Source organism: Terrapene carolina, unplaced genomic scaffold, assembly GCF_002925995.2.
Source record: "Terrapene carolina triunguis isolate 2854851 unplaced genomic scaffold, T_m_triunguis-2.0 Scaffold198, whole genome shotgun sequence".
In the NCBI taxonomy this organism is placed as follows: Eukaryota; Metazoa; Chordata; order Testudines; family Emydidae; genus Terrapene; species Terrapene triunguis.
In genome coordinates this window covers 532,507-555,881 of record NW_020664549.1, presented here as the reverse complement: position 1 = coordinate 555,881, position 23,375 = coordinate 532,507, and the positions used below count along the sequence as shown (strand labels likewise).

The 23,375-nt window shown below is 43.7% G+C and overlaps 1 protein-coding gene across 1 annotated transcript in view; it reads left to right on the top strand.

Moving 5' to 3' along the window:
• Window positions 1-555: 555 nt before the first annotated feature.
• LOC112118433 (ras association domain-containing protein 5) overlaps window positions 556-23,375 on the top strand; it is an 84,199-nt gene continuing 61,379 nt past the window's right edge. The window contains exons 1-2 of the mRNA XM_026655157.1: window positions 556-706; window positions 22,865-22,983. Coding sequence (XP_026510942.1) covers window positions 556-706; window positions 22,865-22,983 — 270 coding nt within the window. The remainder of the gene's footprint in view (window positions 707-22,864; window positions 22,984-23,375) is intronic.

Below are 23,375 nucleotides of genomic sequence, written 5' to 3'. Positions count from 1 at the left end.
AGTGCCTATCTGTGGAGTTTAAATCCATAATCTAGTGTTTAAGTTTAACCTGATTTTTACCAGTTATTCCTTTATTTTAGGCTGCAATTAAACTTGAGGCTTTGACTTTAAACTCTGAAAACAGCAGAAAGCTATCACTTGCGTGAAAAAAAGGATATTGGAAAAAGACTTCCTAATGAAAGGATGGGTCCTGCTCGCGCGCGCTCTCTCTCTCCGCTGTAATCTCTTCTGTTAGCTTGTTTTATCTTATCAAACAAAAAGTCCCAGAAATAGAAAGTTTTCCATGGGTAAGAGAACCAGCCCTGGGATACACAGCATTAGGCTGTGTGCATTCCCCTTAAAAAAAGGAGCCCAAAGTGGCAGTCGATTATAAGTGAACAATATTGATGGTCTGTCTGCATGGGAAGAGAAAGAGGCTTGAGTTAGAAATGTACATAACTTGCAAAGGTACACGCTGCTTCCAATAACATTCCGCATCTGAGTGCTTCCCGCTTGCTTCTCTAGTCTGCCTCCGTTGCTTGAGCCCGAAGAAGCTATTGATCTTCTGTTACAAGGATGACACAAGGGAAAGCAGAGGCAGCCGCTTGCTTTGGGGTTGTAACAAAGAGAATACGCAAGATATTCAGGCATTTTCCCAAGTCGAAATCTTGGTCCGAGGGTCTCCACCTACTCAGGAGGCCCAGCAGGGAGGTCTTACTGGTTAAAGGTAGGTGCTCTTGCAAGTTTGTATACTAGGCATACTAGTTAATTGCCGAGATGTATCAGGTTGCAGCTATTAGTTAAACATTATGGGATTTGTGCAGTACTGGATTGTTGCATGTATTAGAAATGCAACACATAAGAAAGAGGTAACAAACTGTAGTAGTTCTGCTTTGTAACAGGCCAGATGATAAACTTTCCTTTTGGCTTTGTGTTCTTACATATGTCACTATTGAGGATATTAAGCAATTTAAAAATCTTCTGTTTAGTCTCAGCTACTTAAGATTTATATTATGTTTTTCTACAAGTATGTCCCCAAATGCTGAAGTACGGCTGTTGTGGGCTGTTGTATTGGGGTGTTAAATTTCTTCTTTCCCCAGGAAAGCTCGACTTTCTAACTAAAGGTGACCCTATTGCATTTGCTAAGAAGCTGGTTTCAGATATTACCAAGATCAAGTAATTGTACGTTTTTCAAGAGTGTTTTCATAACAGTTATAGTTTGGGGGTTTTTTTGGGGTGTGCTTGTTCTGAAACAATAAGGCAAGATTTATTTTATTCACTTCAAAAATTGGGTTTGTCGTCTCAGGTGGAAATATGTTACTGTGAAATCTTAGGACTGTAGTTGGAGACTAATCTTTGGACAAAAGTATCTGCAGTTCATATACTATGTGTTAACCAGGAAGTCAAAAAAGGCCGCTTTTAAGGATGACTATCTTGAATATGAGCAGTTCAAATTAATATCTGTTGGAAAACAGAACAGGTTTAAGTTTTATGCTCTGTCATCACTTAAATTGGTGGCAACTTTTTAGATTGCCCCCTCCCTTGAAATTTATGTGACAATAAACATGATAAAAGGAAACCTCTAAAGGGCCAGATGCTGCAGTCTTTACTCAGGTAAAATGCCCATTGATGTGTTTTATCTGGCCAAGGTGTTTAATGCCAAGGTGTTTTATCTGAGTTCAGGCTGAAGGACTGAACCTTCAATCTTCTTGTGTTTGAAAGATAAGTGACAAAGAGCCTTCAAAATCAAATCTCCTATAAAGTGTGTGGTGTTTGCGGAGTTAATATGGAAATCGTGGGAAAGCCAGACTTTGAAAGTGAGTGAAAATGACTATGTAACTTTCAGGGATTTAGATGATTTGTGTTCATGGTTCACCTTTCAGCATTGCTAAGATCATCTTAAGCACTTTGTGGAACTGCGGTATTCACTGCCATGAGTCTCCTGCTAAAAGATCACTATATTTGGTACATACATTATCTTAGTGACTATCCCATGACCTTCACAGAGAGCGTGTTAGGCTGCGGAGTGCATGAAATGGGAACTGACTGTTTCTCTTGAACAGCAGGCCAAAAATTATTCAGAGGTCCTTTCCCTGTTGTTTTTGCTTCTGAATTTGAGATGGGGCTATAGATTTAATAATATCAGTCAAGTATGGAATTGCAGACCTAGGGGCTGTGGGGTTGCTGCTACACCCAGCTGCTGTGTTCTAGTTAAATCGTGTCAGCATTTCCATTAAAAACTGTAGTTTTCAGAAGATTTTACTAGCTGGTTGTCAAGTGTTTGGGGTTTTTTTGTTTGTTTGTTTGTTTGTTTGTAAACCTCAGGCTGAAATTTTAGCATATTGGGTCTCCAGCTGTGTTTGCACTGGTGCAAGTGGGAGGATAAAGCCCTTATGCTCTCCCCAGGAACGCTGTTTGTAACAATCTGCTGTATTTTAGAGGCCAATAATTTCTCTTTCCAGCTCCCTTTTTTTGAACTGGGAATAAAGCGATCTGGGAAAGGATTTCTTAGCCCAGGGGACCTCAAACTTTTTCATAGCATGGGATGCATCTTCAGCATTGTCAATCCCAAGCATTCAAAAATGTGTCAGGCCTCAAAAAATCATGATTGGCTTAAAAATCGTGAGATTTAAAATAACATGTTGTGCTCTTTTTATTTACTGTCTGTTCTCTGTGGGTGCACCCATGTCACTCTTCCAAGCTTTTCTCCATGGCTATGAGGGCTACCTTTTTTTTTCTTTTTTCTTTTTTAATGAAAGCAGTGAGTTTCTGTTATCACATGACTCTTGGGGCTTTAAGGAAAACCTCAAATATTGCAAGACTCCTTATAAAATCATGAGAGATGGCAGCATTGCTTTTTAATAGATAGTTACATGGACATGTCCCCTCCCATTCACAATTGAATGGATCGCCTTCCATCCATCTCAGCAGCTGGAAACATTTGGCCAGCCTGCTTTTCAGATCACAGTGTGAGAACTGTTGGTTTAGCAGAAACCAGAGGGGGGAGAGGGGTAGAGAAATTGCCCCAAACCATCTTCACCACCCACAGGTCTCATCTCAGGAACCAAGTTTCAGAAAGTTCTCGTGTATAAAACCTACTGAATATTTTAAAGCTTTTTTTTTTTTAATTTAAAATTTGTGGGTAATCTTTATTGCATCCCCCAGGTAGTTTGGTCTTGAAGTTAAAACCGCTCCTCAGGACACCTGGGTTCTTTTCTTGCTGCTAAGAGGAAGTGTGGCTGGTAATTGGAGCAGAAGGCTTGTTTTCAGGACTCCTTCATTCTCTTCCTGCCTCTTCCATAGACTCGCTACGTTACCTTGAGCGAGTCACTGCTGCTTCTCTCGGTGTTTCATTTTCCTCTTCTATACATTGGGATAGTCAAGGATTATACCTTAGTTCTGTATGAAGTACCTTGCACGTTTTTAGGAATTTGCAGATCATAATAGTAATAAATACCCATCCCATAGGTCTACCGTGAGGTTTAATTAAATGTTTGCAAAGTGCTTTGAGATCCTGTGGCTATGTGCTGTGCAGGTGCATCATCACAAAGTGTGAGCATAGTCAAGCACTAGAATTACAGGGTAACATTCAAAATAAATATAACAAGAAAATAGGTAAGAATAAAATATTGTAATAGCCTGAGACTTAGAAACAGCGGTAAAACTGAAGATCAAGAAAGTGAGCAGCAGACGTGTTGAAACCCTAGCACCTCCTGTGGGAGACAAGGAAGCCGGTTTAAAGTTGTTGCTATTTTAAATCTTAGCTTCTGTTGATTGGACATGCTTGCTTTGTTCTGTGCAACTTCAAAATTGCTTTGATTGGAAAAGCAAGAGAGGATATTTGGCAGCTTAACAGTTCCTCTCCTAGCAAGCTCTGATTACTTCTAATATCTTGCAAAAAGGCTGAGATTCCCGAGGGCCAAATGTGGCGTTCAGCTATTACAATGTTGCTCTGACATGACTCAGTTGAAACACCTAAAATTGCCCCCAACTTAAACTGGTGTAACTGAGAGCAGAATCTGGTCCCAGATACACAAGTACGATGGAGTAATCTGTCGAATGGAGGAGCTTAGAGATATACAATTGTCTCTTGGAAACTGGGTTGGCAAAAGTATTTGTGCTTAAAACTGCAAGAGGTGCTGTTTGGTTTGTGCATTTGGGGAGGAGATGGAAAGAAATAGCTTCCTCTGGGGGCACTCACGTATCAGCTCAAAGAGTCTCTAATTTTAGCTGGACAAAAAATAATCAATCTCTGTTTTTAATGGAGGACGACAGAGATTCTGATCGATCACTAAACCCGATGCCTTTGTGGGAATTTATTTACATATTTGATAGAAATTCAGTTTCTGTCAAATTAAGTGTCTCTTAATTTAAATGTAAAATATCTTACTCATTGAGTGGAGGCATCCTACTTCAGAGGCTCTTGGCAAACCCTGTCACGTGGTTATATCCTAGAGCTGGGTTAAGTTTCTAAAATTAGTTTTCCCTGCAAGTTACTGAAGTGATTATGTCTGTTAATAGGTGATAGTGACGAGAGAGTGTCATAGTAGATCCCGTAAAGAAATGCCTAATAATCGTGGGCCTGATCCTGAGGCTTGCTGAGCGGCCAGGATTGCTGTTGACCTCAGTGTGTTGGGGGGAGAGGTGGCATTATGGGTGCCTAGCTGCTTCCAGGGTCAGAGCCAATATCAGTGTTTTTAAGCTATTGCTGTGGTCTGAGGAAGATGAACAAACCAATCCATTGCAATTACAGTGAGAGCTTCTCTGTCATGCTATCGGTGCAGTCCTATCCAGAGCTGGCTACGAGCCCCAGGATGATATAGTGGTGAGGCTGGCCATACAAGTACTGAGATAGATGGGGACAATGGTGCAGGGAAGGGGCCAGCTTCAAAGAGTTTGGGTTTTGTTTGGTAAACACCCAAAAGTTCGGCTGCTGTTTCTGCAAACTTGGGCTGGGGATTTCCCAAGAAGAGGCTTTTTACCAGTGCTCTCCAGCCCTTTCACTTCCCATTTTGGGCTGAAAAGGTAATGAGAACAACTTGGGTCATGGCATCCTAGAATTTCTTGCTCTTCCCTTATGGCGAAATACTGCAGTTTTCTAGGAATGCGTCCCACGCACTACAACTGGCAGGAATGCGAGGCAGAATTAGTGTTATTACTCTAGAACGGTGGCTCTCAACCTTTCCAGACTACTGGACCCCTTTCAAGAGTCTTTGTCTTTTGTACCCCAAGTTTCACCTCACTTAAAAACTTACAAAATCAGACATAAAAATACAAAAGTGTCACAGCACACTATTACTGAAAAATTGCCGACTTCCTCATTTTTACCATATAATTATAAAATAAATCAATTGGAATATAAATATTGTACTTACATTTCAGTGTATAATATACAGAGCAGTATAAACAAATCCCTGTCTATGAAATTTTAATTTGTACTGACTTCGCTAGTGCTTTTATTGTAGTCTGTTGTAAAACTAGGCAAATATCTAGATGAAAATTAGGTCTCTTTAAAGTGTCTCAAGTTGAGCTCTTAAAGTTATTAGTTGTTTCAGAAAAATCATATTCTGGATGTGCAAAAGTGGGGTTGGGAAGGAGAGTGGACCTGAAGCTATCATAGACCTTAGCCCATTTTGCAAACCAAATCCTACATTTTTATGGGGTAAAGGCCGAGAGATTAAATGATCCGGTTGCCTAAGCATGCTGTAGTTGCTTTGTAGCAGCACCTTTCAAAGGAATATAGAGAAATTGGGTGACTGACTCCCATAGACTGCTTTGAACATCCCAGCCTACAAATAAATACATATGAGAGAGACCTGAGACAGTTCTGAATCAGTTGATGGTCCTTCTATCACAAGAGGTTCATAGGAGCCCATCTCGGTAGTGAGCAGAACGAAGCCTCTTGAAAGCTAGGCCATGTGTAGCATTGGGAGCAGATGTCTGTGAAGCTTTGTCTTGCACAAAACATAGAAGATGGAGATTTTGCCCTCCTGGATTCCTTGTTGGTGTCAGCACTAGACCCAAGGCAGGGAACACTTACCTTCTGGTTCCCCCTTGAGGCTTCTATTTCCACCTCACCACTATTATTAGTGTGAAACTGTTTCTGTCCAGAAAAATAAGTAGGTACATGACTAGGGCTGGAGAGATCTATGTCAGATGAAATAGCCCCTCCGTGTGACTCCCGTGTTGAACAAAACTAGGGCTGGTTGGGAAAAGATATATATTTCCCTTGTGAAAAATTTGATGGAAAATTTAAGTTGTTTTTGTTTTGTTAACATATTTCAGATTTTTGTCAAAAAGTAAATTTTCATTAAAGTGGAAATTTCCTTGTAAAGTTTCCATTCAATCAATAAGCTGTTTTTCCCCCATTAAAAATAAATGTTTGGATGGAAAAATTTTTTGACCAGCTCTAAACCAAACCCGTTTGGAGGTTCAAACAATACATTAGGCTTTCCCATGCATCTGGAATCCCTTTGATATAGTAAGAACATCTAGTCTTGTGGTGTTTCCAGTCAGACTGGAAGGAGGAAGCACCAACTGTCTTCTGACCAAGCCCATTCTTGTTCACTTTCATCTCCCAGCTTTGTAGCCTCAACAGGAGTGGAGGGTTTCTGGAAGGGTCAAGTCAGTAATGGCTGTATTGGGTTCCGCTCTGCGTATTCAGGTACCTCCTCCCCAATGCTTTGTGTGAGCCTATGTTTTTGCTTTAAGTACTGTTCATAGAGAGTTCTGATTTGGCTCTTTAAAAAAAAAAATAGTATGACTGATGCAGCTGAGGGTTTCTTTGGGTGTTTTTAAGTAGGTATCTGTGGAAAGATTAACAAAAAATGATCAAATAAAAAGGTATGTATCTAGTGCTGATGAAGGGTGCTGGATTCTTTTTACGCACAGGCCAGGTAAAGCATTATACAGTGGTAATATTAGCCTGCGCTTCACCCTTGAGCTGGAGGGACCGTCTCCAAGACTGAGTGAGGATATTTCAGCCTCCATGGCTTGTTCATTGTTTTCTTTGTTGAGAATGCCAAGAACGTGGCCAGTGGTAGCGCTGCTGGTACACATTCACTGGGACTTGACCTGACGCACTCAAGTAGCAGTTGAAAGATGTTACTGACCTTGGCTGGGTTTGAATGGGTAACCTCTAGCCCATTCCCAATCATCTGAGCCATCCAGTGCCATCTGTAATGTGCCTTTGGTGTATTTAGAAATTCTGGTGGAAGGACACCATTTACAAAGAAAATGCCTTTGAACTTTATGGCCATTGTATAGTGAGCTTTGTGGAAGGTACAAACACAGAAATTAGACTAATGTGCTGTAGTGCAAAGCTGTCTCAAATTGCCTTATTATCCACGGAAGGTTGTCTGAGTGCATATATGGAATTGAAATCAAAAGGGATCCCGTTATCTTAATATCTAAAACAATCTGCTGGTTAAATTTCTTGGTGTGCATTGGGCTGTACTCAGTCTCTGCTCCCAATTCACATACTCAGAACTCTATTGTTCCTTTTATTACTCTCTGCCTTTCCATGCAGTAAATCAGCTTTCATTACAGGAACAATTAAATAATGCATATTCTGGGCATATGGTAGGGAGAGCTGGAAGAAGGTCACAGCAGCAATACAGTACCCATCGTTCATGAAATTCCAGTTAAAGGGAATTTGTGGTACTGGGGAAGATCTGGAGTGAGGCTGTTGTGATTACTTGTTCTCAAATGCTTGTGATCCCCAAACTGTGTGAGTAACTGAATTGGTTTCCCGGAATGCCCCCTTCCTTGTACAAGCCAGCGTGTGCTGCTTTCCATTCAGCTCTGGGTTCTCTGACTCATAACAGAACTGTCTGCAGCAACTCCCAGCTTTGCAATTGCACACAGAGCTGGAAGCCATTACTGGGACCCAGTCCCAAGTTCATCATCAAGGTGTAGGGAGGGGGAGATTGGAATGCTGGTCGGATCAGCTGGAAGTATCTGCGCTGGCCCCTGTGTCAGTGGTCTGGAATTACTGCTTTATGAGCGAACCCTAACTTGATCTAGGGAGGGGAGAGGGGATCTGAGGCTACTATGAAGTAGGGGATGGTTACGTTAATTCCTTCATCTTTCCCATGAAGTTTTTGAGGTGCATGTCACTGCACTTACCCATACCCCTCATGTGCATCTTTCCAGAATGCTTGCTCCAAAGCTCCATTGCATTCAGCCCAGATAGAGGCTGGTGGTATCTAAACTGGTGACCACCACCTTTCCCCTTCTGCTGAGAAAGAGGCTCTATCACCTACTCAGACTGTGAGGTGATGAAGGATCTCCTGACCACAGACTTGTGACCTTTGTTATCCTCATGCGCTGAACTCTTCCCCTCTCTCTTTGCATTAATAACCTTGGGCCTGGATGTGCAAAGTTAGGCTCTGAAGTCTGTATTTAGGCACCTGACTAAGAGGCCTGTTTCTGAGAGGGGCTGACCAGCTCTCTAGCAGTTCTGCGCTTATGAAAACGATTACGCTTATTAAGGTGCCTAAATACAGGCTTCGGGGCCTAATTGTAGGGCACCCCGGTTTGAAAATCTTGGTCTATGGTGCCTTAAAAAGTCTGTGGCTTGTTCTAAGACTTGTCCAATTCAGAGGTAACTGAAGGGTGGCCTAAAGAGTGCTAAATTCCAACCTGTTGTTGCTCCCCATGGGGTGAAGACAAAGTTGATCAACAGTATGTTTGTTATGGCTGGCAAGCTGTCCCATGTAACTTCTCGTCTTTGTCCAAGTGAGAGATAAGTAGAGTTGGGCAGGAAACAGTTGTTCTGTCCTGTGAACATTTTCGAGAGTTAGTTTTTTTTTTTTCTCATTTTGAATCATGACGAAAAGTCAAAATTTCAAGTAGCCGCGAACCAAAATTTCTTTTGTTTCAGGTAAATCAGAATATTCTGATTTTGACCTTTTAACCTTTTTTGTCTAGATAGCTTAAATTTGGGAATCGGTTTTTATTGGAAAACCTGGAATGTTTCATTTTGACAGTTTGTGAACCTTTTTCCCTGACAGTTTCTTGATTCGGGAAATTTGTTGAACCCAACCTTGTTCCACAGACCGTTTTGGTTTTGACAGAGTGGCATTTTTTCAGTGAAAAATGATTGATCAAAAAATTCTCAGCTGGCTCTAGGTACAAGTAAGTGTGGTAGTGTGCGTATATTTTTGATATGGCCCGTGGGCTCCAATGTATTCTAAAGGGTTAGGAGCCCTGCAGTACTTCAATGATGTTGAAGATTTTGAATGTTGTTGAGCTGGCAGACACTTCTGCTTGTAATATGACATTCAGTAGCATTACCGAGACTGTTTCCATCGGGCAACAAGTCTTTCTTGGTCAGTGCTCACTTGAGGAGTCTCAGATTTTCCATTTGCCGAGGCTTCCAACAAGAACGCTGTGTAAGGTCTATTTCCCTAAACACGACCGCACTGCACTAAACACCCATTCTTTCCAGTGGCTTGAGTGACATGCAGTTGATGAGTCCCAGCCACATTCCCAGTGACAGGAGTCCCTGTCGCCAGAACCACAAGCACAGCTGGATCTAATTGGCCCCCTCAGCGGAGAGTGAAGATTAGGGACAGAGCAGGCCAATAGAGCTGGAATGCCCGTCTCCACACAGAGACAGAGCAGTTTAAGGGAAGCTTGTGCTACAGCTGCTGCGATGTAGGGAGAGCAGAGTTCAGTCCCCGGGGCTGTTGAGAAAAGCTCCTTTCGGTCGTGCTGAATTGATGCACGTGAAGGAATAAATGTCAGAGACAAACCGGAGCCAAAAAGTTTTTAGATGGGGATTCGCCCACCTGGATAGTGCTTGGCTCGGGGGGCTTAACCCAGAGCTTCAAGAACAAACGTGTTTGCAAAGCTGAACCTTTCCAGTGGGGTTCTGTGACAAAACACTGCCATACAGGTGAACAAGCTAAATCCATCAGAATTCCTGGTACAATTTCCGGTGGGGTACAGAGCGTGGAATACGGAATCAGTCTGCCAGGGGAATTGGCGAGTTGAATTTTTGCTGGGGGGGGGGGGGGGGGAGATTTTTTTTTTAATCCTTGTTTATATCCTGGTAGCATGTAGAGGCCCCAGCAAAGACCTGGCTCTGATTGTGCTTCGCGCTGTACGAACAATAAGAGACCGTTGCTGCCCCTAAAAGCTCACAGTACAAATAGACAAGACTGGATGGAGGGAGTGTCGTTATCCCTCTTTTATGGTAGGGAAGCTGGGTCCCAGAGGTACGAAGTGACTCTCAAAGTGTCTGTGGCAGAACCAGAAATGGAACTAGGATCTAATGAGTTGCTGTCCAGTGGTTTAACTACAAGACCATCCTTCTCCATCTGTCTCAGTGGGTGTTGAATGCTGTGTGCTCACCCCAACGGAACAAATGGTCCGGATTCAGTTCACCTTCGCCCTAATTTCCGTTCAGCTCTGTCATCCCCTGCACAGGCTGGGTTTATTTTTCCCCCTCCAGCTGCTCTAGGTGAATGCACAGCCCAAGCAGAACTGGCACCTCCTGCAAAGCATTTGTACATGACCCTTACTGAGAGGATGTTCTGATTACCCAGAAGGCCGTGCATTACAATTACCGAGTAACTGTTCAGCTCGTCTCTAATTAAAAAAAAAAAAAAAAGAATCCTTCTTGACTTGCCCCCAGGCATATTTAAGCAAATTGACTCTAAATAGAAAAATGATAAGCAGCTCACGTCAGCTAACTGTGAAATGATAAATGACTTCCCTCTCCCTCTTGAGATTGCTAATGCCTTCCCCTCAGGCACCAGCTCCCCAGCGGAGGTTCAGCTTCTCTGATTCTCAGTCATTCCTCCAGTAAGACAGTGCACGCAGCTGAGCAGACACCACCATTGCCAGGGCAAACATGGGGTATTCCTTCCTTCACCTCTCGGGCTAGCATCGCCAACCCTAAGCGTTCAAAAATCACGCATCAGGTTCCAAAAAAAGAGAGTGGCTTAAAAATCATATATCGGGGGTATCTGTATTAGTCTGTATCCACAAAAATAAGGAGTCACTGGACTCCTTGTAGCTTAAAAATCATGAGATTTTTTTTTTTAATTAATTTTGGTTTCTTTTTCTTGGGCTTTTGAGATTTTAGGAAGCACGTTTTCAAGCTTTTTTCCAACAACCCTGAGGGCTAAAATGTGGTTCTTGTTTTTTAAAGAAAGCTGAGATTTTCAACATCATCCCCTGACTCCAGGAGCTGTGGCTTTAAAAACACAACCCCCCAAAATTGTGATGCTCATGCTAAAATTATGTGAATTGGCAACACTGCCTTCCACAGTTCCTATTTTCTTTTTTTAAAAAGCTACTGAAATAACATTGATAGTCCCAGGAACGTGGGCATCGCCAGACTGGAGCAGACCAGAGGGCAGCTAGGCCAGTATCCTGTTCTGACAATGGCCTATGCCAGCTGCTTCAGACAAAGGTGTAGGAAACTCCATAACGGACATGTCTGTCTGTCTGAGATACTACAGTGATTGGGGCTATGTCAGTATCAGAGTGCCTCACAATCGCTAGTGTACTTAGCCTCACAACACCCCTGTGAGTATTGTTATCCCCATTTTACAGATTGGGAACGGAGGCAGAGTGTCTGTGCTGCAGCTGGGGGAGAGCCTTCTAGCCCAGGTAGGTAGATCTGCGCTAGCAGGGCTTGAGCTAGCCTGCTGAAAGTAGTAGCGTGGATGTTGTGACTCCGGCAGCAGCTTGGGCTCTCAAGTGCATCCGCCCCTTAGGGTTGAGAGCCCAAGCTGCAATGTCCACACTGGTTTTTTGCATGCTAGCTGGAGCCCTTTTAGTGTGAGAGTCTGTCGGCCTGGCCTGGGAGACTGGCACTCCGCATCTTGTAAAATAGCCACACAGGAAGTCTGATGGAACAGGGATTTCAACCCAGGGCTCCCAAATGCAAGGCTAGCCATCCTTCTTTGTGCTCCTTCCATTGTGCAATGACCTGCCAGGTAATGCATGGATTAGGCCCTGACACACAAACGATGCTGAACATATAAATTGCGTTCCTTCAGATCTAAGTGCAAGCTTTTTTTTTTTTTTTAAAGAGCTCATTTAGGTTACCTTGAGCCACTTCCCCGCTCCCCAAGCCTGGTGAGTAACAAGGGATTTCTCTCAGGAAAGAGGCAACTTTTTTAAAATTGCAGGGGGATCACAAGTTCCCTGCTAAACATTAGGGCTGCTGCATGTTTAAATTGATAAAGGAATGTTGTGCGGGCTTTGTGAAATCACACTTGTTTTGAGCAAATCTTTTATTGATCTTTAAATCTACAGTTAGTTTAGCCTCCAAATGGAAGCTTTGTGTTTAAAAATCACAAAACCTGCTGTAAACAGGAAGACCTTTGTGATTTTAAATAAAATCAGTGTAGATGGTTTTGTGTTGGGGCTTTAAATATTTCCCAGCAGCATATGCAGCCCAGGACATGAGATGTGACAGCCTATCTTTGCTGCCTAAGCAGAGTAAAACTCTAAATATAGCACAGATATTAGAAGAAAGGTTCTATATTAAATTTGTGCTCAGTTTTAACAATCTCGGGTATTAGGAACACAGGTACGAAAAACTTGTTAAATTAAAATAAGCTTTTCAGCCCCAGTTCAGCAAAGCACTTAACTATAATGGAGTGTTCTCCCCTTCATTGGGATTTAAGCCCGTGCTTGAGTGACTTACTGACTCCAACTTGAATCCTCTGACAGAGTCCCTTTAATTCTGAAATATTATGCTCTGTAAGGTCACCGTCCTGTAAACTCTTCCTCTTAATGAACTGTCTCTGATCTTGCAGTTTCATCCATGTGGCTGGATCCTCACATGCAGGCAGGCCCATTGATTTCACCGGGACTCCACGTGGACAGACTCTCATGCCCGTGTGCTGTCTCGCTGAAGTCAGTGGGCCTCTGTGCAGAGCTCAGGGAACCTGCCCAGCTGGCTCCCATTGCAGGATTGGAACCTACATGCCATTTCTGAGAGTAGTCCCATTGCCTTTGAGTAGGGCTATTCACAGGGACGTGTACTCTCCTGAGTAGTGAGTATTTCCAGGATTGGTCCTAAACCTAGAAGTACAGTCATTGCGGAACTATTTTGGAACAGGGTTCCCAATCCAGGGGCTAATATCCAGATCTATGTGGCATATCCAGTCTTCTATCATCCCTCTACTTTGTGGGTGGTTGGTTTTTTTGTTTTTTTTTTTAGTTCAAGAATACATTAAATTATGGTTTGAATATACTTATCCCACAGTCCTTACTTGTTTGTGTAGTCCCAGTGAAATCAATGAGATTACGTGTGTGAGTAAGGGCTGAAAGATCAGGCTCTCCTTTAATCTATGTTCCGGAGTGAAATAGATCATATAGATAATTTGTGTGTGTTAAATAAAATAGGTAATACACAAGATTCTTCTTGGTGTTTTCTATTTGCTTGTAATGCAGTGGAAAAGGTTGCTTTTTGTTTATACAGTCACCTTATTTTTCTTGTAAACGTTGATACAAAAATCTGGTGAAGCAGATACTGTTTTAAAAATACTCTGTAAATGCTACAGTGTAATGTTAAAGATTAGAATTCTTTAGGGGTGTGGGTGTGTGTCAAATCTCCTTGCCTTATTTTTGCCTTTTGTTTTGCATCAAATCAACAAAGCCTAATTTTTTCTTAGCCTATTAGATTCCAGAGTGCCCTGAGAGGAGCAGGGAGGGGAATGATCTCTGTTAAATGACTTGGTGGACTTATAGTAGAACTTGCTCTAGTAGTAGAGTCTAAAAACTGTGTCTGTCCTATCTACATCTGGGGTAGGTTTTATGAGTTCGTTTTTTTTTTTCCACCCAGTTATGATTTTGAAGAGCTGGTTGTTTTCAGCCATAGAGTTTCCATTTCATACACCCCACCTCCATTTACGTAAGGAGCTTTTAAGCATCATTGATATATGTAGAATACGAATGAATGCATTGATTTTTGTCCTGCGATCATGGAATTGTCTGGGATCAATTTCACACTTCCCCTGGCAAGCACTGTGTCGGCAGCTGCCAGAGTGAAGACAAGAGTGAGTAGCGAAACCTGGGGCTTGGCAGGAAATCTGTGAAAACTTCGAGAAATGAAAGCTCAATTGAGGTTTTGTGATTGGAAAAAACCCACAGAGTGGTTTGGTGGGGTTTGCTCCCTGCCTCTGCTCATGCCAGGTTGCACTCTCTTTTTCTCTTTTTGTTTTCATAGTTCTCCTCAAGCAAGAGGTAAAAAAAAACTTGCTCTGTGTAGGCTTAATTTTCCAAGGGATCAGCTCTCACAATCGGGACAGGTTGAGCTCCCCCTATGACACTAAGGCTAGGTCTGCATTCGAGTTTTTTTTAGCTTGAGTGAATTGATGGTTGACTCAGATTAATTGGCAAACGTGTTTGTTCATGCGAGGCTGGACACTCCATAAATGTTAACGGTAAACGGCAACCTTTGTGGGGTGTCCACCCTAGCATTACAGACGTTGTTAGCCAAATCAACGTCACAGGCAATAAATTAACTGGTTAAAATGCTCATATAAACCTGCCTTTCGTGCCAGATTTCCAAAAGGGCCCAGCACCCATTGTGAGCACTTTTAAAAATTTGTCTCTATAAGTCTTTATTTTATGTGTAAGCTAAGGAGGTGTGCTAATAGGAGTCAAACATCGGTCCTAAAATGTACTATTTGGGATAACTGAGCTGTGCAAAACCTGTGAACCATTTTATTATGTAATGTTCGAGGATGAGTTAGCAGACTAAATGATCTCTCAGTGTATTGAACGTTTTACAGACGTTGGCTCTCGTTTTCAGATAGGATGTAAAATGAAGGCCCTCTGGCTATTTGTGATCATGAAAGGTCCCCTATTGCTTTTCACAAGGGTTGGAGTGATAAATCCTATTCTTTCCAAGTGCTAGTTTGGGTGACTGCGATGTCTCCCTACATTTCCCCTGGCAGTATGAATGGGATATGAGATTCTTCTCCAATTCCTGCGTCTCTACTGCACGAAGGGCCTTTGCTGTAAGTCTTGGCAGTTCTGCAGAGCCTTTTATCCGAGGATCATGCAAAGTGCATTACAGAACTTAATGAATTAAGCCTCACAATGCTCTTGTGAGGTAGATCAGTGTTATCCTTATTTGCCATAGGTGAGGTGCTGGGGGGGGGGGGGGGGGGGGGTGTCACATGAAGTTGTGGCAGAACTAGGAGTAAAACCTCAGTCTCTCTACTCCCAATCCCATACTCCAACCACAAGATCGCCCTTCCTTTCCGAAGGCTTTTCCACCATCTTAGCCTTCAGAGCTGATGTGCTTGGTGCAGGGCCGGCTCTAACTTTTTTGCCGCCCCAAGCACAAAAAAAAAAAAAAACCCCCCCCCCCCCCCCCCCCCCCGCCCCCCCCGCGCTGCCCTCCCCCGCCGAAACCCCCCCCCCCAAGCGCCGCGCCGCCGAAACAAACAAACCAAAAACCTGGAACGCCGCCCCGCCGAACCAAAAAAAACCCCAAAAACCCGAGCGCTGCCCCGCCACCCAAAGATTGGCCGCCCCTTACAAGGTGCTGCCCCCAGCACGTGCTTGGTCGGCTGGTGCCTGGAGCTGGCCCTGGCTTGGTGAGCTTTCTAGTGCTGCTGGAACTCTGGAAGAAACAAATCTCACCTCGTTCTGGAAGGAGCCAGGTGTGTCTTCCAGTTCTGCAAAGTTTAAAAACCCTTCCAACAAACTCTGAAACAGCAAGAGGGGGGGGAAAAAATCTAACAGTAATCCCTTCATTGAGCACTGTGGAGGCAGCGTCTCAGCCCAGCAAGGCAGGAGGTTACCTTGCAGTGAACCCTTAGTGCCCTCTCGGTTGTATTATCGTTGGATTCCAGTGACAGGAACATCCAGGGCTGGTGTTAACGAGTTGCTTTGGGAACAGGGAATAGTTGCTTAGGGAAATTTAAAAGATCCTGCTCCTGTCCTGGGCGTTGCTCTATAGTAACCCAAGCTGCAGAGCAGTTTGTCCATGCTTTGTCACCTGTGGTGGAATTGTGGTCTGCTAGTTAGAGCAGGAGACCTGGGCTTAGAACTCATGGGTTCTCTTACCAGCTTGGGAGGACGGGCAAGGGAGGGGAGAGTGAAGAGGGGGATGATAGGAGAGGGATTTGACTAAGGGATTGAGGTCCTGGCTCTGTCACTGACTAGGTGTGTTACCTTGGGCAAGTCACTTAACCTCTCTGTGCCTTATCTTACCCATCTGTAGAATGGATACAATAATACTCCCTACCTCACAGGGAAAGATAGCTAATGTTTCTAAAAACACTTTGGGTTATTCAGACAAAAGGGGCCATAGAAGTGAACTAACAAAGCCATAATATTTGTAAAGCTACAGTTTGTTTGACTCCTAAGAGATGGGTCTTTAGCTGTCTTTTCAAAGCAGAGACCCTTTTTATTCTAAAATATGATGTCTTTTAATTGAGAGACTGTTGGCCATTTGGGAAAATAAATCTTAACTCAAACAACAAAAACTTCCAAAACATCTCAGTTGTTGGTTTAGACTAAATGTTACTGTGTTGTCTGAAATGTCAACTAAATGTGCCGCATGTTTTAAATAAAAGAATGGCAGATTAAAGGCTATGCGGAGTATGCCTATGAATATTAATTTGCTCCAGAATGGGGATGAAAGCCCTTTAATGAGGGATTCTTTTACCTAACATTGATATGATCAAGACTCTCTAATAGCTGCTCTGTGTGCAATTATACCAGTGACTGAATCCTGTGCTGAAAAAAACAGCCTAAGCAAGCAGGTTTAAGAAAGCCGGGATGGACAAATGTCTGGTGGTATGAGCCTGGGACTGAGGCAACAGGACTCCTGGGTTCTGTTCCTACGACTTCCGTTGACTTGCTATGTGAGCTGGGACAAGCCGCTGCCAAATCTTTAAACGTGACCCCTGATTTTTGGGTGTCCAGCTTGAGGAATCTTGGGCCGGATTTCTAGGTGCTCAGCTTCTTTGCCCATCAGACCTTCGGTGTCTCCAGCTGGGCTTCCAAAGCCAGTGGCTACTTCAGTCCCTTTATGCCGCCGTATTTTTCATCCTTCAAACAGGTATAACACACAGCTCCTTGGCAGTTCATGACCCCAGCACTTCTGGGCTCGCTCCATCAGTTATGAATGTTAAAAAATTGCCTGAGCCCCGGCACCTCTTTCATTACAAATGAAGCACCGCTCCCTGAGGTGATGGGAGGGCTGACGTTTATAAAGCACCGCGAGACCCTCAGATGGAAGATGCTGCATTTGGGCAAAGGATTGTTATTTGAGATGGGCGTGTGCTAAAAGCCCCAACCCCGCCACCTTCCATTTGGTGGTGTTTGAAACCTGGATCTGAACTGCAGCTTCATCTCCCATCTCCAATTATTATTTGGAGCTTTGAGCTCTGAAAGTGCTCAGTGCAGTTGGAACCACAGTCATTTAGAGGCCTCGGGGTGTGACGGAGAACTCCCAGTGACTTTAGGGCAAACTGTGAGCGAAGAATTGCTGCTGCCCTGTTAATACCCTCTCTCTCTCTCAGCCAGAGAATTGTGGGCTTGCACAGTCCAGTGCTGACTACACAATGCAACACCAGGGGAGTGTTGCTATCTTGTTGAGGCACCATCCTTCAGATGAGATGCTGAGCAGGTGACCCCTCCTGCCCATCTGTTACCTTTCAGAACACAAGCAGACTTGCGCTCTCTCTCGGTGGCCCCCTAGTGGTGATGGGACAAAGATGATAGGAAAGGCTTTGCCACTCAGGAGTTTGAGAGCCACCTGCACAATCCTTTATCTGATGCATGCTATGGGTGCCTTGAGTATGAACGAGGCCTAGGTCTATAAAACAAAACCCTGGTTCTGTTCCATGGCTTTGCAGCTGCAAATTAACCAGCACTTTGCAATGCAAGAGCTAATATGCATCTCTAAGCACAGCCAGATAGAATGGTTGGATAATTACTATCTTTTTGAAAGCTCCACTGTGATATTTTAATTTGCTGCAGCAGCAGATGCCAAGTGCAATACACATTTTGCTTTATGGAAAATATCTGGTAGCCAATCTAATGCTGTTGACTGAATTACTTTTTTCCCCCAGTAACGTCTCTGGAATTTTGGCTAATGTAAAAGGGAAAGCAAGTTCGGTTATAATATAGTTAACATTGAAAAGGCTCACATGGGTCATGTAAATACCAACAGGATGTTTTAGCTGTAGTTAGTAAACTACATTCAAGTCAAATCTTTGACAGAGGAGGATGGGAGAACGGCAACAAATTTAGGCCAACACGTAGCTTTTAGTAAAGAGAAATGGTCAAGCCACATGTGGTGCAGGATGCAAACTTTGCTGTGCTGCAATTGCCATTGAAAATCGTTCTTTATAACAAAAAGAGGCCAAAGCAAAATGCTCACTTCCTAAAGTTCTTTATGGAGCTTCTGCTTTATCGAGCAGTTGAACATCTTACAGTAACACAGATCATCTTCCAAGAAAAGCCGTGTCAGTTCTTTGTTTGTGCCTAGGCGGTGTGTGTACAAGGAGGGAGCTAGGTAACATGTCAGCTGTATATTTGAGACCATGTGAAATTTCCAATATCCTATCCAAGGGCGTTTCCAGGCAGAATCTGACAATAGATTTATGATTTAGGTACATACTTCAGTTACAGTAACTGGCAATGAAAGTGCTGATACAGAGAGACCTCTTTTCTTCCTAAACTTGCTCTTATAAATTGCTATGTAATCATACTAAACACCTGCATAATCCTATTTAATCCAAGGTTCTCAAGATGGCTTATAAAAAGCAGATCAGTATTCATCTTAGGTACTTATCGGGCCCCCATCACCACAGTATCTGAGGGACTCCCAATATTTAATGTATTTATCCTCACAACACCTCTGTAAGCCATGGGAGTGCTACTATCCCCATTACACAGCTGGGGATCTGCTGCCCAGAGAGACTAAGGGTGTCTTCACTGACAAACTCTTTCTTTTTACTATGGGTGTTAGCTCTCTGGCTGGCTGTAAAAATGTAGTGAAGCCAGGGCACTTCCGCTTTACTGCAAGGCCAACCACGGATAGGGGCTATGGTGCTGACCTCACCTGGCTACCTCACAGTTAACACTCCAAGTGCCTCACCTCCTCTTAGGATCTGACCCCAAGATAACTCACCAGTGTCACCTTGTCATAAAGAAGGGTGGGGGACCCCCTTTCCAGCGGTGAAGACAAGGCATTTATGACTTACTCCTGGTCTGTAGAGGAGTAGGGAACTGAACCCAGGTCTGCTGAGTCCCAGGCTAGTGCCCAAAGCCTTGGCCTGTCCTTCAGTGTTATCCCATTTTGCTGATGGGGGAAATGGATGCGTAGAGATGTGAAATGGGCTTACCATAGAAATGCAGGGCTGGAAGGAACCTCGAACTAGCCAGCCCTTGTGCTGAGGCAGGACCATGTAAACCTAGACCATACAGAACCTGGGAATGGGTGATGGGGAATGGATCACTCGATTACCTGCTCTGTTCATTCCCTCTGGGGCACCTGGCATTGGCCACTGTCGGAAGACAGGATACTGGGCTGGATGGACCTTTGGTCTGACCCAGTATGGCCATTCGTATGTTCTTATCCCTGACAGGTGTTTGTCCAACCTGTTCTTAAAAACAACCAATGAGAGGGATTCTACAACCTCCCTTGGTAACACGTTCCAGACCTTAACTATCCTTCTAGTTAGAAAGTTTTTCCTAATGTATAACATACATCTCCCTTGCTTCAGGTTAAGCCGATTGCTTCTTGCCCTCCGTTCAGGGGACGTGGAGAGGAATGGATCACCATCCCCTTTTTAACGGCCCATCATATATTTGAAGACTGTTATCAGGTCCCCCTTTGTCGTCCTTTCTCAGGACTAAACATGCCCAGATTTTTTAACTTTTCCTTGTAGGTCACGTTTTCTAAACCTTCATCATTTTTATTGCTCTCTTTTGGACTCTCCCCAATTCATCCACATCTTTCTTAAAGCGCAGTGCCTAAAACTGGGCACCATACTCCAGCCGAGCTCTCACCAGTGTTGAGTAGAGCGGAAGTTATCTCCTGGGTCTTACATATGACACTCCTGTTAATACACCCCAGAACGTTGTTACCCTTTTTCTCAACTGCATCAGCTTGCCCCGTGTCACACAATGAGTCGATGTCGGAGCTAGAAATAGAACTCAGAAGTCCTACCTTCCAGTAACTAGTTGATAATGGTGCCTATTTTAGGCCTTAAATATCAAACCAACACTTTACGTACAAGTTACTGGTTACGTCACTGGTATCAGAAGGAAGGGTTCTTGCTTCAGTTTAGCAGAGCCTTGCAATAGACTTGTTCTTCCACTGCTAGAAAATCACAGTCTCTTAAGCCCCCAGCACAAGAGGTGCAGTAAGATGTGGAGAGATATCGGCTGCGATGCCTAAAGGAGCGTTGCTATAAAGACTTGCAAGGTGCTGTGAATTGAGTGGAATGGGATGTTACCTTCTACTCTGTGTATCCAAGTGTCAGCACTTCTCATTTCAGATCAGGAGAAAAACTAGTCAAGAGTAAGGCAGGAAACTCCACCTGTGTCAGCTTTTAATTAGTACAGGTTTCCTTTGGGCAAGGGTGTGAGCGACCAGGCACTGCTGTAGCAGAGAATTTTGTGCCCTGCTAGATACATTTCCTCACCCACCAAGAGAAAGCAGGATTGTGCTAAAGACTCCCCCTGCCACAGTTCTAACCATTTCTCTCTCTCCTCACCACTTTGAGATACTTTCCATGCTGAGAAACCAATCCGAATCTATGAACCTTTCCTCTGCTTGGGAGGAGAGAGGTGGGATGCTGGTAATGGTCTAGTGGAAAAATACAGGGCTCGTAGCTGGGCAATTCTTGACTGCATCCCAGCTCTGCTTCTGGAGTGGGGTTTTGGTCCAGCTGGTTAGCAAGCTGGGAGCCAGAGACACCAACTTCAAATCCAAATGCTCCCAAAGTGTGTGACGTTGGGACTGGGATCTTATTCTGGGCTCGTCTCATCCGTAGCTTGACCACCTGTGAATGGTTTCTTGTATTGGTCAGTTCAGAATTTTTTTGGAGGGGAAAGGGGTCAGTATTTCTCTCTCTGTTTGAATATCTGGGAGGGCCCATCTCTTAGTGCACTAGTTGGAGTCGAGTGTAACGTCTTGCACTAGGAAACACAAACCACTCAATCAAAGAAATGTGGATTAATTTATTTATTTTTTTGCAGTGGTTCCATGTCACTCCGAATCCTCTTCAAGTTGTTCCACCTGAGCAGAGCTCAGTACCCACATGGAACAATTTACAGGACAAGGGTCTTCATATTTTTTATATCACCTTTGCAGCAAATGTAGATGTGTCCTTGGTTCCAAGTAACCTAAACAATGCACTGTACTGAGTGAGTGACTCTTGTGTGCGTACGACTCTGACGGTACTCTGGGAACCAAAGCGTACGGTATTTCTCCTGTGAAGAATGTGTCTCTGGCTTATCTGAGAAATTAGGGTTTGAACAGGAAAAAAACCAAACCCTGATATTTTCCTTCCGAAGTGTTCCACGTAGAAATAAAAGGAAAGAAATGGGAAGAAAACACTGCAAAGCTTTTCATTGCTCGTGGCAACACAGTTCTAAAATTACTCTTTGTAAGTTCTCTGTGTATGGGTAAAAGTACTCGCTGCTACTCATGCAAGTATTGCTAATGTCGTGCGTGTACTGGGGCAAGCTGGCTTTTTCATGTTTAATTATAGTGCTCTTCACACTTTGGGTTTATGGGTTATTTTTCCCCCCTTCTCACGGTGCATCACCAGCTGCTAATCTCTAGAGCTCACCTGCCTCTCTGCCACAGTGTCTTAGCCTAAATGGGAGTAGGTTTTTTTTTTCATTATTATTTTTGCCTTTATGCATTCTGATGGCAAATGAATGTTTAAGGCAAGTGCTGAGGCATCAAAGCCTGTGTAGTGTTTAGTGTTTCATGTAGGTGAGGCGGCTGTTTTAGTTTTTTGTTTTTTCAATCTGACAGATGCCATGTGGGGCACTGAGACTGAATGCTCTTTGAGGCAGAGACCTGGCGGTGGGGCTGGTCTGCAAAGCGCCACGTATACTTGGAGCGCTGCTAAAGTAACGATGTGAAAACCCGTTACATCACCGAGATCATTTGAATAACCTCTATGTCAAGCCAATACTCATAGGCTTCTGTTCACTGGTAAAGTGTAAACTTCAGCCCATTAACAATTGTGATTATTTGCTGCTTCTCTGGTACCTTTTGTCTCAGGATATCTGGGTACTCTGCAAATACTAGTGAAAGCCTCAATATCCCCATGAGAGAGGGCTGTATTATTACCCTCATTTCACATATGGGTAAACTGAGGCTCAGTGAGGTCATCATTTGCCCAAGGTGTGTCACTCTAAATAGTATAGTCAAGAATAGGACGTAGGAGTCCTGACTCCCAGTTTTCCAACCGCTAGTCTGCAACAATTTCCATTAACTAGTCTTTATTGGTACTTCATGTGTATAGCTGTCTAGTTTGCACATGCATTTGCATGCTTGGTCACAATAAATGTGCATGCAAATAACCAATTAGGCATCCGATAGACCATTTATGTGTGTCATTGTAGTCAATGTTTCTTTGCACATCACCTAGTACAATGGGGCCTGAGGCCTGTGTAGGGTTTGGAGGCACTACCACAATGGAAATAACAACTGTGGCTGCAATTTGGGTAGGCATGTGCATGCTTCACTTGCAGTGGTGCCATCCTGAACATCGGGTTCTGTAACTTGAGAGTTTGACCTTCAGCAGTAATCTGATCCCTTTTATTTCTCACTGTTTCATTGTTCTGTTTTTATCCCCCTTGAAAGCCAGTCATTATTTCTAAAGCATCCTTCGTTTTTGTGTTTGTTTTTCCCCCTGCTTAGATTGCAAATATACCTGCCATCAGGAATGCAGAAGCCTGATTCAGCTGGACTGCAGCCAACAAGGACAGCCCCAGAACAAACCCTCGCCAGAAAATACACTGACGCAAAACTGCAGCCAGGTACGGATTGGGGAGCCCCTATGCTGGGTGGCTGGCGGGAGGGAAATGGGATAAGAGGGTGTTTGGAGTTTTATATGAAGAGCGGAGAGTGGGGGGGTTGCTTTTCTGGCAAGCAGGGGCAGTGCGTTGCAGAGAGATAACGGCATGGCATTCTCGGCTTCTTCAGTGCTAATTACACTTCACCAACACACACGATTTTTTTAAGCACCTCCCAATTAAATTCCTGTCCCTTTAGATTTCAGAGCTCTTGCCCTGCTGTGGTTTAACATGAGCTTTTAGCTTCTCTACTTAGTTTACCTGGGAGGATTTGCCAGGGGGATCAAATCATGCTTCCGAGGCAGGTAACCGGAAGAAGCTGTCTGATTGTCCAGGGCTGTTCCTTGGGCAGGGTG